We start from the raw sequence: 13494 nt of genomic DNA, 5'->3' as shown, positions 1-13494 counted from the left end.
CCAGATAAGAATTCATGAACAAAACCATCAAATTTGTGTTCCTGGAGAGGCCTGATTCTCTGAATGTTCACAAAGCAACTCACACCATGTACCAGTAACAACAATTCACCATATATTACGAACTACGCATGCCACCAACAGTGCAAGTTAAAGAGTGACATTCAACTTTAAATAGACGTAATCAGGACAACTGGCCCATCCTATCAGTCATCACAAGTCTAGTGTCTACATTATTGTCAAGAAAAATATCCAAATTGTATCACCAAGTCCTTAATGAAAGACATAATTATAAAGATACTGATCAAGTTGTCTGTGTGCAATCTCAGTAGATACAAATAAATCACAGGAAATTTAGACCGATGCTTGAATAGTCACAAGTCGCTTGAGATGAAATAAATAAATGGCACTACAAGTGCCAATCAAAGATAAGAAACCCTAGAATACCATATTTTTAGTCTAATACTGATGTGAGAGGCTTTCTCAAAATGGTTTATCCCTAACAACCAGCCATTAATCAAATACAAGTTGCAGTGAGGGACAAAGGAGAGTGCTGGTGATGCAAATGAGTGACCATCCATAGGGGTGACACTAGCACTTGAGTGAATGACCAGCCATAGGTGACATGAGCAAATGTATTTATCTTGAATAACAAAAGCAACAAAATGCTTTAAAATAATATTGAAAACAGATTTGATGAAGAAGCATGATAATATATACTATTGGCATGTAACCATCTTTGGATATGAACCATGAATTTAAATAATATCAAAGAAGAAATTTGGCACATATTTATTGTTCAAGAGTCATGACAAAGCTGCTTCATAATTTTAGAACTTTTTATTTTAGAGAAGAGAAAACAGCTTCAGAAATCTTGCAGAGAAGATGGGATAAAATAAATGTATTGCATTTTAAAAAATTAATCTTTACACATATGGGCATAAATATTCTTAATATACAAACAAAAGCATGGTATGTATGCATGCCAAAGATTCCCTTCCCAAGTACAAACAAATGCATCATCCAAGGGACCTTATGTCAGATGTTTTACCGGTATTTCACAGTCTCTATATCTTGATGGTGAAAACTATATAATCTTCAGCTATCTTGGAAGTGCATATTAGCTTGAATCCCAGAATTCATTTCTTCTAATATTTCTTTATAAAAATGGAAGGATGATGGAACACTCTTGAAGCTAACATCATGAAGCACCACCAAAGACTCTTGTTTGATGGCAAGTGGTAACTTTACTAGTTAGGAAAACAGTAGTTTCATTGCCGACCAAGTCTTTCTTCACTGCAATCAAAACCTTTTCAGGCACAAGAGGACCATCTTCATGATCCAGCAGCCTGGTGTTCCACCGCATGCTGTTAGCCAGTCTCCTAATCTGGTTCACAATGTCCACATCATCACGAATTATTATCATCCCTTCAGGACGCAGAATGCGGTCCATCTCTAGGAGGATGTCTTCCATCTTGCATCTGTTCATGTAACAAAACTTTATAAGGCCTCCAAATATCTAATATTTTGACATCAGGAGATCAAGCTGATGAAGGAACAACTGTTGTTGTTGCTATTTAGGTAAGGTTCAGATTCACAAACCAGTTGCAGTCACACACTGAGTAAATTGAAGATTTTATGAATTTCTAGAGAATAGTGCATCTAACATATAAAATGTTTCTGGTATAATAACAAATATATAATTTTGTAATTCTAGTGCGCATGGTCAACATTTTTTTTTTAAATCATTTGGTATAAATGGAAAATCTATTAATAGTCATTGCCACCAATTAAAGGTAATGATTGTTTTTATGCTAAGCATTAAGCAGTAGAGCTACCTGTTCTGATACAAACTGAAAACAGCATCTGCATGTATCATATCATATGTCCTAGGGTATGTAGAGAAGGCTTCGCACCTGCAAGAATAAAAAAAAAAAAATTAGTCATCAGTGCAAAAAATAAATTAACAAATAAGGCATTGATATGGATAAATTAATCACCTAACAAGATCTGAATTACCATGACAGTTCCATATTTCCACAAATGAATTAAAAGGAAAATTTCATCACAAAATGCAACAGCAAACAATATCAATCTTATGGACGTAAATATCCAACAAACAATTTATACAGGTTGGGTATCAATCTCTGAAGATTCTGATCTTTCCAATACTGTGCTACTCCCCTAAGCAGTTCTTCTCAAGGAATATCTAACATTGGCTTTAAGTTTTATGACAGAGAAGTGTATATGAACAAAACATCTACCTTCCTCAGTTAATATACTATTAGATATAGGATTCTTGATCCAATAGCTCTCTTTCCATGGAAAATAATTAGATCTGCAGTCAAAAATGTAATGTGCACTTGTATCTACAAATTCCTTCCCCATGGTCATGCTTTAAGAGATTGATACATCAATTTGAAATTTCAAGTAATGATCACATGAAAGTATATAAATTTCATCCCATGGTCTGATATTGTAAATCCCATCCATAGACTACAGGTGCAACTAGAAGAATCATGCACATTTTTTAACACATCCCCTCAGAAACCAACTAGCAGTAAACAAAAAACTCCAAAAAAGAAAAATCAAGGCATAATTAAAAATATGCATATGTATATATATATACATATACACGTATCACACTGTTAGCTTTTGTCCAATGGTTGTCTGCAAGTTCATAATTTAAAAGTCAAGGTTATCTAAAAGTAAGAGCTATCTAACTAAAGTTTCTCCAAGTAAAGAAACTTCAAGTAGGATAAGAAAGGAGGTAAATACCAGTCATGGTAAATGCCAATCAGACCCCGCTCATAGACAACACCCAATGTGTTTCTCTCTGATATAGTTGGAACAACATTCATCACCCATAACTGGGGAGATTCAAGTGCTGCTGCAAAACCTCCCAGACCAGCATTCATGTCCATAATGTTGCGGTACCTCACAGAACCAATTAATTTGTTTATCCTTTTGTAAGTTTTGACATTCTTCTTCCATAAATTATTATTCTCCACGTAAGCTTCCACAGAGACACCTTGAATATAACGTTCAGATATTCTTGGGGGAACAGCAAATAGTCTATCTGGGAACTTCTTCAACTGTCTGCTAGATATTTCATCTGGCCTGTTAACTTGTAAGGAGGGAGTTACACAAGGTTGAATGCTTTTGTACCTGACAAGGAATCAGAAAATTAGACCTGAGAATTTATTCTAAAAGACACTAGTGATATGCCGAATGATAGTTTTTCATTAAAAATGTCCGGTTATTTGATTATATATATATATGTATAATTGGAGGTAATGAGCCAAGAGAGATTGGTATGTATATATAATTAGTCTTATCTCCCAAAAGAGTATATCTTGTTACACAACCAGTGTGATTGGTATGTGAATTGACAATAACAATACTTATAATGAAACAGCATTCAAGCAAACAATTGCTAGTAACCCAGTGTAATTAAAAGCACAATTTAAAAAAGAAAAAATAAAAAATAAAGAAAACAAAATTGAAATTGGATAAGATTGAACTTAAATTAATATAATAATCATCTACTAAAATATTAAAGATCAAAATAAAATCATTAACATAATTTAGTAAGTAAGACCTAATTTAGAATTTTAATTCTAGTCTAATCATCATCAAACTTTATTAGTCTTTCTTTTAGTTTTCTTATGAAGTTTCTTGTTTTTTAAGATATTTTTTTTGTTATATTCTCCTAAAGAGTTTTTATATTCCAAAAAGTTACCTTAATTTATTTTAAAAAAATAAAAAACTACACTTTCCACAGTATATTGTTTATATTTCCTAAACAGCATTTATTACTCTATAATAGTGTTTCTCAAAAGCATTTAAAAATGAAAAAAAGAGAAACTTAACCAAGGCAAAGCAAGGCTTTTCTTGCAATTTTTTGCCCTGCACTTGGACAGCAGCGCTTGCTTAGGCAATGCTCCTTTGATGGCACTTCATCTAGTGGGTTATGAAGCGCTATAGCCTCACCTCACTTCATTTGGGAGCTTAAGCGGGCATTTTTTACGCTTTTAATGACACTATAGTAACCATGAAGGCATTAAATAATAGACAGCAAACTTAAAATTTTTACACCATTAGTCCTGTTAGTCCAAGCGCAAGGTAGATTGTTTCGTTCATATCATATCAAAGATAGAGGTTTAAGCAAAAGAAAAATAGGAAAATACCAGACATCATCGTCTTCCTTAGATTTGCACATCTTCACAGAAAGAACTTCAGGTCTACGACATGGCGAAGAGTTTGTCTTCATCCATATAGCTAAGTTTCCTTTCTCATACTTCTTTTCCCAGCAAAGTACACTGGCCAATTCCTCTATCTTCCTTTGTTCCTCTTGAAGTTCATGCATTGATCTATTCCATGCCTGGTAATTTTCCTTCCAATTAATAGGGGTGCCAGACAATATCCAGTACCCACCAGGTCTAAGAATTCGATCTACTTCCATCATGTACATCCCATCTGCAGTAAGAAGATCAGGAAAACATGCAATGGATTATTAACTGTAACACAAAATGTTGCAGCATCATAAATTGTAGAAGCCTTGAGCAAAGAACTGCAAGGCATTCAAGAGGCATACCATTGGATGTCCATGGAATCATGCATTCAGAACAGTGAACCATATCAAAGGCTCTAGATGGATATGGAAGCTTTATTGTTCCCAACACTCCAATAACAGCAGGAACACCTCTTTCTAGAGCAAGTTGTACATGAGCACCGTGAGAGTCCCTTGGAGCAAAGGACATGGTTATTATTTTTCTTTTGAGAAGGTAAGCACCCCAACTAGCAACCTGCATAATGTTTCAGGTTGTCAGAGTCGTAAACTTGCAACAGTATTTAGCACAAGGCTGATAACAACATTGACTCTGGTATGTGCATAGGTTCCTTTGCGGTTTAAATAAACACTATACAGAGAAAAGGAATTAAAATGATATATAGTGGCATTGTAATTTTCCAGGTTTCTCACTGACAGGATAGTCTACCTTGAAATCTCTACTAATTGTCCGGGTTCTCTTGAACAGATCAAGATTTCCTTATTTATATCAATTTTGAAAACATGTTTGACAGGATAACTATCTCAAAAGCATGGAAAGATGAAAGTATCCCATGCTTAGCTAAAATGGATTGATCTCAATTTCAATTATAGAGGGAGATGAAAATAAATGAAAATTAAAAACATACCCCACATCCAGTATCAAGTGCAGTTCTAATAGAACCATCTGCCAGTGGAATGACGGATGCAAGTTCTTCTATATATGCATCTGCTTGAGGAAAGGTTGAACCTCCTCCTGGAAAGCTGAACAAATTTCCCTTCAATTGGACCCAGTTCTCAAAAGGCTTCCCAATGGTTGAACTCTTATATGGAACATTTCCATATGGCACATAATCACGGCTCTTGGGCCAAGGGAAGGGAGTGATGTAGTCCTTCGGCGCTGGGATAAGGCAATGCAATTTTTCATTTTCTTGAGGACAGTGTCTCTCTCTGTAGACCATATTCTCCATTGGAAGTGTCATTGCTCGTTTTTGATCTTGGCATGGAGTGTAATCTGTATATTGAGAATCACATGACTCCAAAACTTGTGTTTTTAATTCTGGAAGGTTGAGGCCACTTTTAAGCTTATGATGAGTTTCAAATTTCAAATTGCTCAAGACACTGCACTCTGTTTCCTCAGTGATTTTCAGTGCTATTCTATCACTCTTTCCAAATTCTCTATTTCCATTATTATTAATATGCCATATAGTCAAAATATAGAAGAAAAAACACAGACTTAGGATAATCATTATTGACAGTAAACTCCTAGTCGTCCTGCCATCCAGTAAGTTCATTTTCAGATCCTATATGAACCTGGATGAAATTTGAGCAACTTTAGTTTTTACAGCAAATCGAACAAACACAAGAACTTTAAAGCAATAAATCTTGCAGGCAAATCAGGCAGAAAATAAGCTGTAATAAATTATATTCCACTGATTAAAAGACAAACATATAAACAAGAATTCAATTTTAAACAGTTCAGAGTTTTAAAAAAAATAATAAAATAAAATTTATTGAGATGGTTTGTGAAATAAGATATTATGGTTCGGTAAGAACTTACCCTCCAAGTAAAATGACAGAAAGTGGGTTGTCCATCATACCAAAAAAATGTCCAAATTCGTTGGACGATAACCAAACTCAAAATCATCAGAGGCTTTGTCAAGCCAAATTTAATTTCATCGGAAAGATTGTCCCCTTTCAAATCAACTAAAATTTGTTCAACAAAAAGTCAAGCATTGCCTTATCCTCCCACTGGAAAAAGGTGTTAATCATTTTAGGAAAATGGTTGCACATTAAATGCCCAGAAATACAGGCATTAACTTGTAAATGACTACAATACAATAACCATAAGATGCAAAATCCATCTCATCACACTGGAACAATACCAAAAACTAAAATCTTACAAAAAAAAAAGCCATATCCAAATACTAAACAGTCTAAACTAAACGAATCCTAACACTATGTTGTCATAATGAAATCAAGCATGCAAGAGCAATTTTGGTTCTGGTATTCTTCTCTTTCAATCCAAACATAATCTCAAAAAAAGAGGAAAAAAAACAGTTATAACATTACTAACTGGATCGTTGACTTCTGGAAGCAACAAGCAATAAGAAAACCATGGAATACACAAAGAGATTCAAAATTAGAAATTCTGGCCTTCTTTCCATATAAATCCTAAGCAAAACACTCACGCCATTGCCAATTTAATCCATTAGCATCTCCTCAAAACAACAAACGATGAGGTAACCATAGAAAAACACAGCAAACAGATTAAAGATCAGAACTTCAAATAAGTTTCCAGTTTTCAATTCTCTCCGAATCCAAACAAACACACACTCCATTTCAAAACCCAATCCATCAACATCTCCCCAAAAACAACAACCCATAAGAAAAAAAAAAAATCATAGATCACCCAAACAAATTCAAGATCAAAACTTTAACTATGTTTCTAGTTTTCAATTCTCTGAATCTAAAAACCCCCTAAAATAAACACTCACGCCATCACAAACCCGATCCATCCACCATCTCCTCCAAACAACAACCAATAAGAAAAATCACAGAACAAGAGAACAAATCAAAGATCAAAACTTCAACAATGGAAACAAAAGAGACTCCAAACCTCGCACAAATCCTTGCCGGCACGACGAGAGAGCGAGAGAGAGAGATTGAATGGTTCTACTCCTTCGCAAGATGCAGTCCAAGTCTCTGGCGCGCAGAAGATAAAGAGCAACGCGAGGGCGGAGCGTTCAAAACGAAAACAGAGTCTTGGTCAAAAGAAAACCAAGCCCGGGCCCGTTAACAAGAAAATAAAACAAACAAAATGAGAAAATGGTTTTATAATTTAAAAAATAAAAATAAAATGAAGTTTTTCAATTAGTTATATATTTATTTATTATTTTATGTATTTATTTTTAATAAGTGATGAAATGGGCCGCGTCTGGCCCGTTTGGAAACTTGATCGTTTTAGTTAACGTTAATTGGGACGGCTGAGTCAATAAGAGACATGGGAAGGAGTCAGAGTGGACAATGACTTTTCAATTTTTTAAATTATTTATTACAAGTGTGATTTATTTTATATTTTTCTGATATTTTTTTAATTCTTTTAATTAATTACTTTTTTTAGGATATTCGAATCTTACCACACAACTTGTTTTGCAAAGCTTTTGAAGATAAATCAAAACCATTGCTTTCTTGTTGGTTTATTGCGTCATCTATTTTATTTTATTTTATTTTTTTAACAATAGATGACAATTGCCAAGATTTTTTTTTTACTCTTTCGCAGAGGTGACAAGATATATACATAATTACATCAGTTATGATGACTTAATAATATTTTAGAGATAAATCCTTCAACCATACAATCAATAAATAATAATGATAAACGATATTATGTATAGTATATAATGCGCGAACAATATTATTATTGAAGTAAGGTTTTGAACCATCTCCTCTTTGCTCATTTTGTGATGTGTTATATCATTAAATTACCAGGTCATTTATTTTATTTCTTGACATCTTAAATTAATAAAAGTATTTTAATTATGAAAGTTAAATAAAAAAATCTAAAAATTTATTGAGAAGTTCACTTTTCTACCTAATTTTAGTAAGTACCAACTTTTTCCTTTTAAAAATTTAATTCTGAACTAGATATTTTTCTTAATCTCCAACTAATTGAAGTTAATGCATTTTTCTTTTTTATCCTCCCCATCCAATCAGGTCCATTTTTTTTATTTATCAACAAAGTGAAGTACATCACACTAGTTGAGACTATTTGGTTGAAGTATAGAATGTAAAGTGAAAAAAGCCTCTTTTGAATATTAATTGAAGAGACAATGTTTCTTTGAACTAATACTTAATTAATACTGATAAAAATTAAATATTTTAAAAGTAAATATTTATTTTTAGAATAATAATAATAATAATAATTTTAAAAAACTAACTAACAGATATATTTATATAAAGATTAAATTATGAAAATATGTTTATTATTTATCTCAAATTATTTGGTTATAAAAATAGTATTAAACATGGTTCGAATAAAGCATCATCCATATGATATTGATCCTTCGTTATGATGTTTTTATATATGAAATTTTCAAAAGTTGATAAATTGCCATTTCTTGCCTTGTCATAACCTTCTTGTAAGATGGATGAAAAGAAAACCTCTAGATAAACAAACATTATACAAAATTAATATTAAACAAACAAAAAACATGAAAAGTGATCAAGGACAAATATATAAACAAACCAATGCTTTTGTTAAAAATTTACAGGCTCGGTTTATCAAGAATTAGACTTGGCTTATTCATTTAGTTAAATGAACTATTCCGAAACTTAATTTTAAAAAAATTGTAAGATAAATAAACTGAGCCTAAACACTCTCAAGCTCAACGATTTAAAGCTTATGAATAACTCGTTATTGTAGTATGTTAGTTCTTGCAACAATTTATACATCTCATCTCTACCTGAGCATGTTTTTATAGTGAAATTACTATATAGCTTGATCATCGCCCAATATGTAAGAGTGAAAAAAAAATATATATATATATATATATATAAAATAAAGTTATTCAACTGTTGATAAAAACTAAAGCATAACTCAGTGATTTTTTATCTTGTGTTTGAAAGGTTTTGATTTTAAAACCTCTAAAATATAATGTAAAAAATAAAAAATACTTGTTACTAATTTGTAAAAAAAAAAAAAAATTAACTCATTCTTCATAGACCGAGGAGTGACAAACAACTCTTCTTCTCCTCGTTGGGTTTTGAAAAAAGAAAAAAATTTACAAGAAAAAAAATTGAAACTAAATGAAAAAATAATCCAAAAGGGGAAAAAGTTGGAATATAATTTACTTTACAATGTATTAAAATGGTACAATCAAATATGGTATAAAGTAACAATATTCATATCAAATCAAGCATCACATCAAATTGGATGCAAACAGCAACAAAACTCCATCTTAAAATCATCCCTCAGTACCCAAAAATGCCTGCCTCCATTGCATACAATTTTGTATACAATTTGCTGTGAGAATATACCATGTGATGAACTAAGGCACCCCTCCAATGTCCAGATCCTTTTAGCTTTAAACAATTGGAAACTGCAATAAAATAAAATAAGAAGAAGCATTGCCAATGGATGCTGATAAGGCGACAAAACTAATAATTTTAACACAAGAAATGATAAGAAAAAGGACCATTGTAAATACATTCCATGTGCGTGTATCTAACAACTTTGCCTAATTAAGATCCAATAAAAACAGCTAAGCAAATGCTGTGAGCAATACAGTTGCTTTCCATATGGAGTGTACAAGGAGGTTGGGTTGTTAGAACGTGTTTAATCACCTATCAGTAGTTTCTCAAGGACTAATTAATCATAAATAGGATTAGATGACAAAATACGGCACTAAAATGATGTGCAAGGACGAGTATTAAACGGTTAAACCTCTTGTTTGCTGAAACTGGAGGCCAAAAATTGCAATTGATTATAGATATTTCACAACAAGGAAAAAGAAATTTGTTAGCTCTAAAATGGACAAGAATGTCACTGAGCATAATACCAATATTATAAATCTTCGCAGTCAGGGATAAAAACACAAACATAAAGGGATCATATCAAGAATCGCAATTGTTCATAAGGTACACCAATCAATGACATAAGAAAGAGGCAGAAGTAGGATCATCACACAAGGTAAATTCAAGTTCTTATATAGTTACTCCCAGACACATTCATATGGTGTGCTTATGAATGAGATAGACACAAGAAAGAGGCAGAAGCAGGATCATCGCTCAAGACAGGATCTTAATAAAGTTATTCCAGGCAGCTTATCAATGACAGATGGAAGGAAGAGGCCAAAACAGAATCATCATTCAAAACAAATTTAAGTTCTAAACAAAGTTATTCCTGGATGTTATATGTGCATAAACCTTGATATCAAGGAGACAGAACAGTGATGAGAAGGATATTTATTCAAAAGAAAGACGGTGCATAAAGTACAAACAGTGTAACAAACAAGAGTTGCAAGAATGCAATTCAAGCTGGGAAGAAAATTTAGGCCAGATTTAACACCTAAACATAACATCTTTGGTTTTAACAAGAAGTTGAAATGGAGCATACAAAGGGAACATGATCTTTTAGGATAATAATGAATTATGTAGTATTGGTACAAACGTAAATCACAACAATGCAATTTTCCGCTAGGTAAAAAAATTCTAAGTTACAAACAGGCACATTCATGCTTAATTCATTGAATCCATGAAATATCAAGTTCTCAACGCTTATCACAATCCAAAACTACTGAAAGAGACACGCCTACCAGAATCCTTACATTGTCACTGTTTGATTAAAACCAAGTCCGTGGGACATAACATGCATAGGATAGTCATTCAGGAGCAAATGCATCTACTGAAATTTGTGATATTTCTATAGACAGTTCTATATCACGGGCAATATTATAAAATAAACAAGCATTCCAATAGGCAGTTTATGGCTACAACTCACAGTTCTATCTTTGCAGGTCATTGATGGTTACTGATACCATAAAAGCAAAGGTTTTTTTTTTTTTTTTTTAAATTCAACAAAGAACAAGAAAAATGAAGACTTTTAGATGATGAGAAAGAGTGCTTACAGTTTCAGGCTTTGAAATGTTAAGCCTGTGAAGCCTTGGAGTTCCGAAAATCCTTCTTGAGCTCAGCTATCCTCTTGACACACTCGGCCTTGGACTTCCCAGGAACAGCAGCCGCCACCTTCTCCCACCTCATCGCCGCGTCCTTCGGGAAAGCCTTCAACGCGTTCAGCAACGCGAGATCCTCCCCAGAACTCCAACCCCCACTGATGGCCTCCTCTTCCTCCACTCTTCGATCCACCGGCTTCCGCTGCTTCAAGAAGCGCTGATACGAATCCGAATCTCCAGGCCTCCTCTCCGCCAGAGATTTCGCCATCCTAATCACGCTCTCCACACCATGACGCCCTTGAAACGCCTCTTGAATCCTCTCCCACCTCCCCGGCTCCCCGGCGGGGTGCTTCGAGATCTGCTTCTTGAGCAAGTCGAGATCCAAATCCGTCCAGTCGGCTTCCTCCATCTGCCCGCCATTCGGGACCGCTGCCTGAGCACGAGGCTTCTTCTCGGGAGCCACCGCAGGGACAACAATCGGCGCCGGATCGGGGACGGGAGCCCGCGTCCTCCGTGTCGCGTGACGCGGCTGAGCTTTGGGATCAGGCAATGGATCGGGAATCGGCTCCGGATCGGGGAGAGGTTCTCCGACGCCGACACGTACATCGCCGCCGGTGAGGGAAGGGGGAGCAAACGGGCCAACAAAGAGAGAAAGCGAGACCCAGAAGAGGAGAGAAGAGAGGAGAGGTTGGGAAGAAGAGAGAGAGATGGCGGCGGCGAAGAGGAGAGATCCGGCGAAGACGCAGAGGAAAGCGTGGAGCTTGGAGAGCTTGGTGAGTTGGAGATCGGAGGTGGGCAATGGCGATGTTCTGGATTGGAAGAGGAATCGCGGGCGTGATTCCTCTTCGACGAAGTCCATCGTTTTCGATCTTTCTCTCTCTCTCACAACCAAAACGGTTCTTCCGATGTAGCGACAAAAGTCCCACATAAATTAAATATATATAAATTTTATTTATTTATTTATTTATTTTAATAAATAGAATATAAATAATTTTTTATTATAAATTTATAATGTGAGATAGATTAATATGCAATTAGTAAAAATCATAATAATAATAATAATAATAATTTTACGTATAAGTGTTATTTTTTATTATTTATTTTTTTAGTAATTATTCTATTTACATGTATTAATACTTATATCAAAACTTATTTTTTATTTTATTTTATTTTAATTCACTATAAAATTATCAATAAGTAGAAATGTAGTAAACCTCATGGTGGTCCTCATAATTTTTTTGTTTCCTTCATTACACCTAATAACATTAATCTTGTGTATGGATTTTTTGTGTATGGATTACACGAAAAGTTCTCCTCAACAAAGGAATTATTGCTTATACAACAATATTATCACATTTGGATACATCTTAGATGTAATAATTTCCCTGGAAGAGAATTTAACTTCAACTGATCTTCAATATTCATATTATTCAGAATGGCTATTTCTTTAGTAGGGAAAGACTCTTTTACTCTTTTTTATATTTTCTTAGCCAATTTAAGGTTTTTGTCTGGGTTTTTAATTGACTTTTTGTCTTTGTCTTTAATCAACTTTCTTTTCTTTATCTAGATTTCTAATCAGGTTTTTTCTCCCCATTGAATTGCAAATTTATTATTTAAGTTTGATATTTTGGGCTTCACGTACAACACTTTCATGAATATTCTCTATAATGGAGTTGGTTTCTCTCCCATTCCATTATTTCTTCTCTTTTTTATTTTAATTTTAATTTCTAATTGCTGTGATTTTATGGTTTTTGTGTTTTTCTTTGTTTCTATATAATGGAGTTGTCACATATTGCTTGGATTAAGGGCTTTTGTTATGATTAGAGTATGACTAATAGCTTTATAGCATTTGAGATCTAGCTTTGGCAGCATTTTATTTTATTTTATTTTTTTGTTGGGTGTAATTAGGGCCTCATTAGGTTAGTTTCCCTTTCAAGTATTAAACTAATTATATGCTATTAGGTTTTTTATTAGATTCAAGTAAGAACAAGTTTGTTCTATCTCAAACTTTGGGTAAGAAAAAAATTAGTTTCAAATAAAATTGAGGTCTCATCTGATAAAATTATTTTGTTTTGTGTTTTGTAATTTTATTATTTTGTAGCTCCCTTGACGATTAAAAATTAGGAGATTTTGTTCATGATTGCTTTTTTTTTCATCTTGGAATAATGGTTTGCAAGTGGTGGATATTAATCATTGTCAGGTTGTATTTATTTTTTTTTATATATTCAATAGAAAAATAAAAAAATATATCATAGAAATAAATAAATAAATAAA

General features: G+C 33.5%; 2 protein-coding genes across 3 annotated transcripts; both read right to left on the bottom strand.

Moving 5' to 3' along the window:
* Positions 1 to 883: 883 nt before the first annotated feature.
* On the bottom strand, positions 884 to 7268 carry LOC120272213 (probable methyltransferase PMT2). 2 transcript variants are annotated; one of them, XM_039278979.1, is made up of 8 exons: positions 7167 to 7266; positions 6108 to 6298; positions 5197 to 5860; positions 4595 to 4805; positions 4188 to 4476; positions 2776 to 3165; positions 1836 to 1913; positions 884 to 1478 (listed from the first exon to the last, which is right to left on the bottom strand). In XM_039278979.1, exons 3-8 carry the CDS (start codon positions 5839 to 5841, stop codon positions 1199 to 1201), a joined length of 1893 nt encoding a protein of 630 aa, XP_039134913.1. In that variant the 5' UTR covers positions 5842 to 5860; positions 6108 to 6298; positions 7167 to 7266; the 3' UTR covers positions 884 to 1198. The 2 variants fall into 2 exon arrangements, with proteins under 2 accessions (XP_039134913.1, XP_039134912.1); XM_039278978.1 differs by lacking the exon at positions 6108 to 6298 and having other exon boundaries at positions 7167 to 7268.
* A 2261-nt stretch (positions 7269 to 9529) lies between these two features.
* On the bottom strand, positions 9530 to 12141 carry LOC120272674 (transcription factor MAMYB). The gene is made up of 2 exons (XM_039279547.1): positions 11176 to 12141; positions 9530 to 9648 (listed from the first exon to the last, which is right to left on the bottom strand). The coding sequence occupies exon 1, from the start codon at positions 12077 to 12079 to the stop codon at positions 11195 to 11197; it is 885 nt and encodes a 294-aa protein (XP_039135481.1). The 5' UTR covers positions 12080 to 12141; the 3' UTR covers positions 9530 to 9648; positions 11176 to 11194.
* Between the last annotated feature and the right edge of the window lie 1353 nt (positions 12142 to 13494).

Source organism: Dioscorea cayenensis, chromosome 11, assembly GCF_009730915.1.
Source record: "Dioscorea cayenensis subsp. rotundata cultivar TDr96_F1 chromosome 11, TDr96_F1_v2_PseudoChromosome.rev07_lg8_w22 25.fasta, whole genome shotgun sequence".
Taxonomy (NCBI): Eukaryota; Viridiplantae; Streptophyta; class Magnoliopsida; order Dioscoreales; family Dioscoreaceae; genus Dioscorea; species Dioscorea cayenensis.
The sequence above is the reverse complement of the archived record's forward strand: the minus strand, read 5'-3'. Positions and strand labels throughout refer to the sequence as shown.

What these genes read in the sequence shown, in the direction of transcription:
- LOC120272674 (XM_039279547.1), bottom strand. Translation starts at nt 12,079, where the DNA reads ATGGACTTCGTCGAAGAGGAATCACGCCCGCGATTCCTCTTCCAATCC.
- LOC120272213 (XM_039278978.1), bottom strand. Translation starts at nt 5,841, where the DNA reads ATGAACTTACTGGATGGCAGGACGACTAGGAGTTTACTGTCAATAATG. An exon ending in CACTTGATACTGGATGTGGG is followed by an intron (nt 4,806 to 5,196) that starts GTATGTTTTTAA and finishes AACATTATGCAG; the next exon opens with GTTGCTAGTTGGGGTGCTTA. An exon ending in TTCAGTTTGTATCAGAACAG is followed by an intron (nt 1,479 to 1,835) that starts GTAGCTCTACTG and finishes TTACATGAACAG; the next exon opens with ATGCAAGATGGAAGACATCC.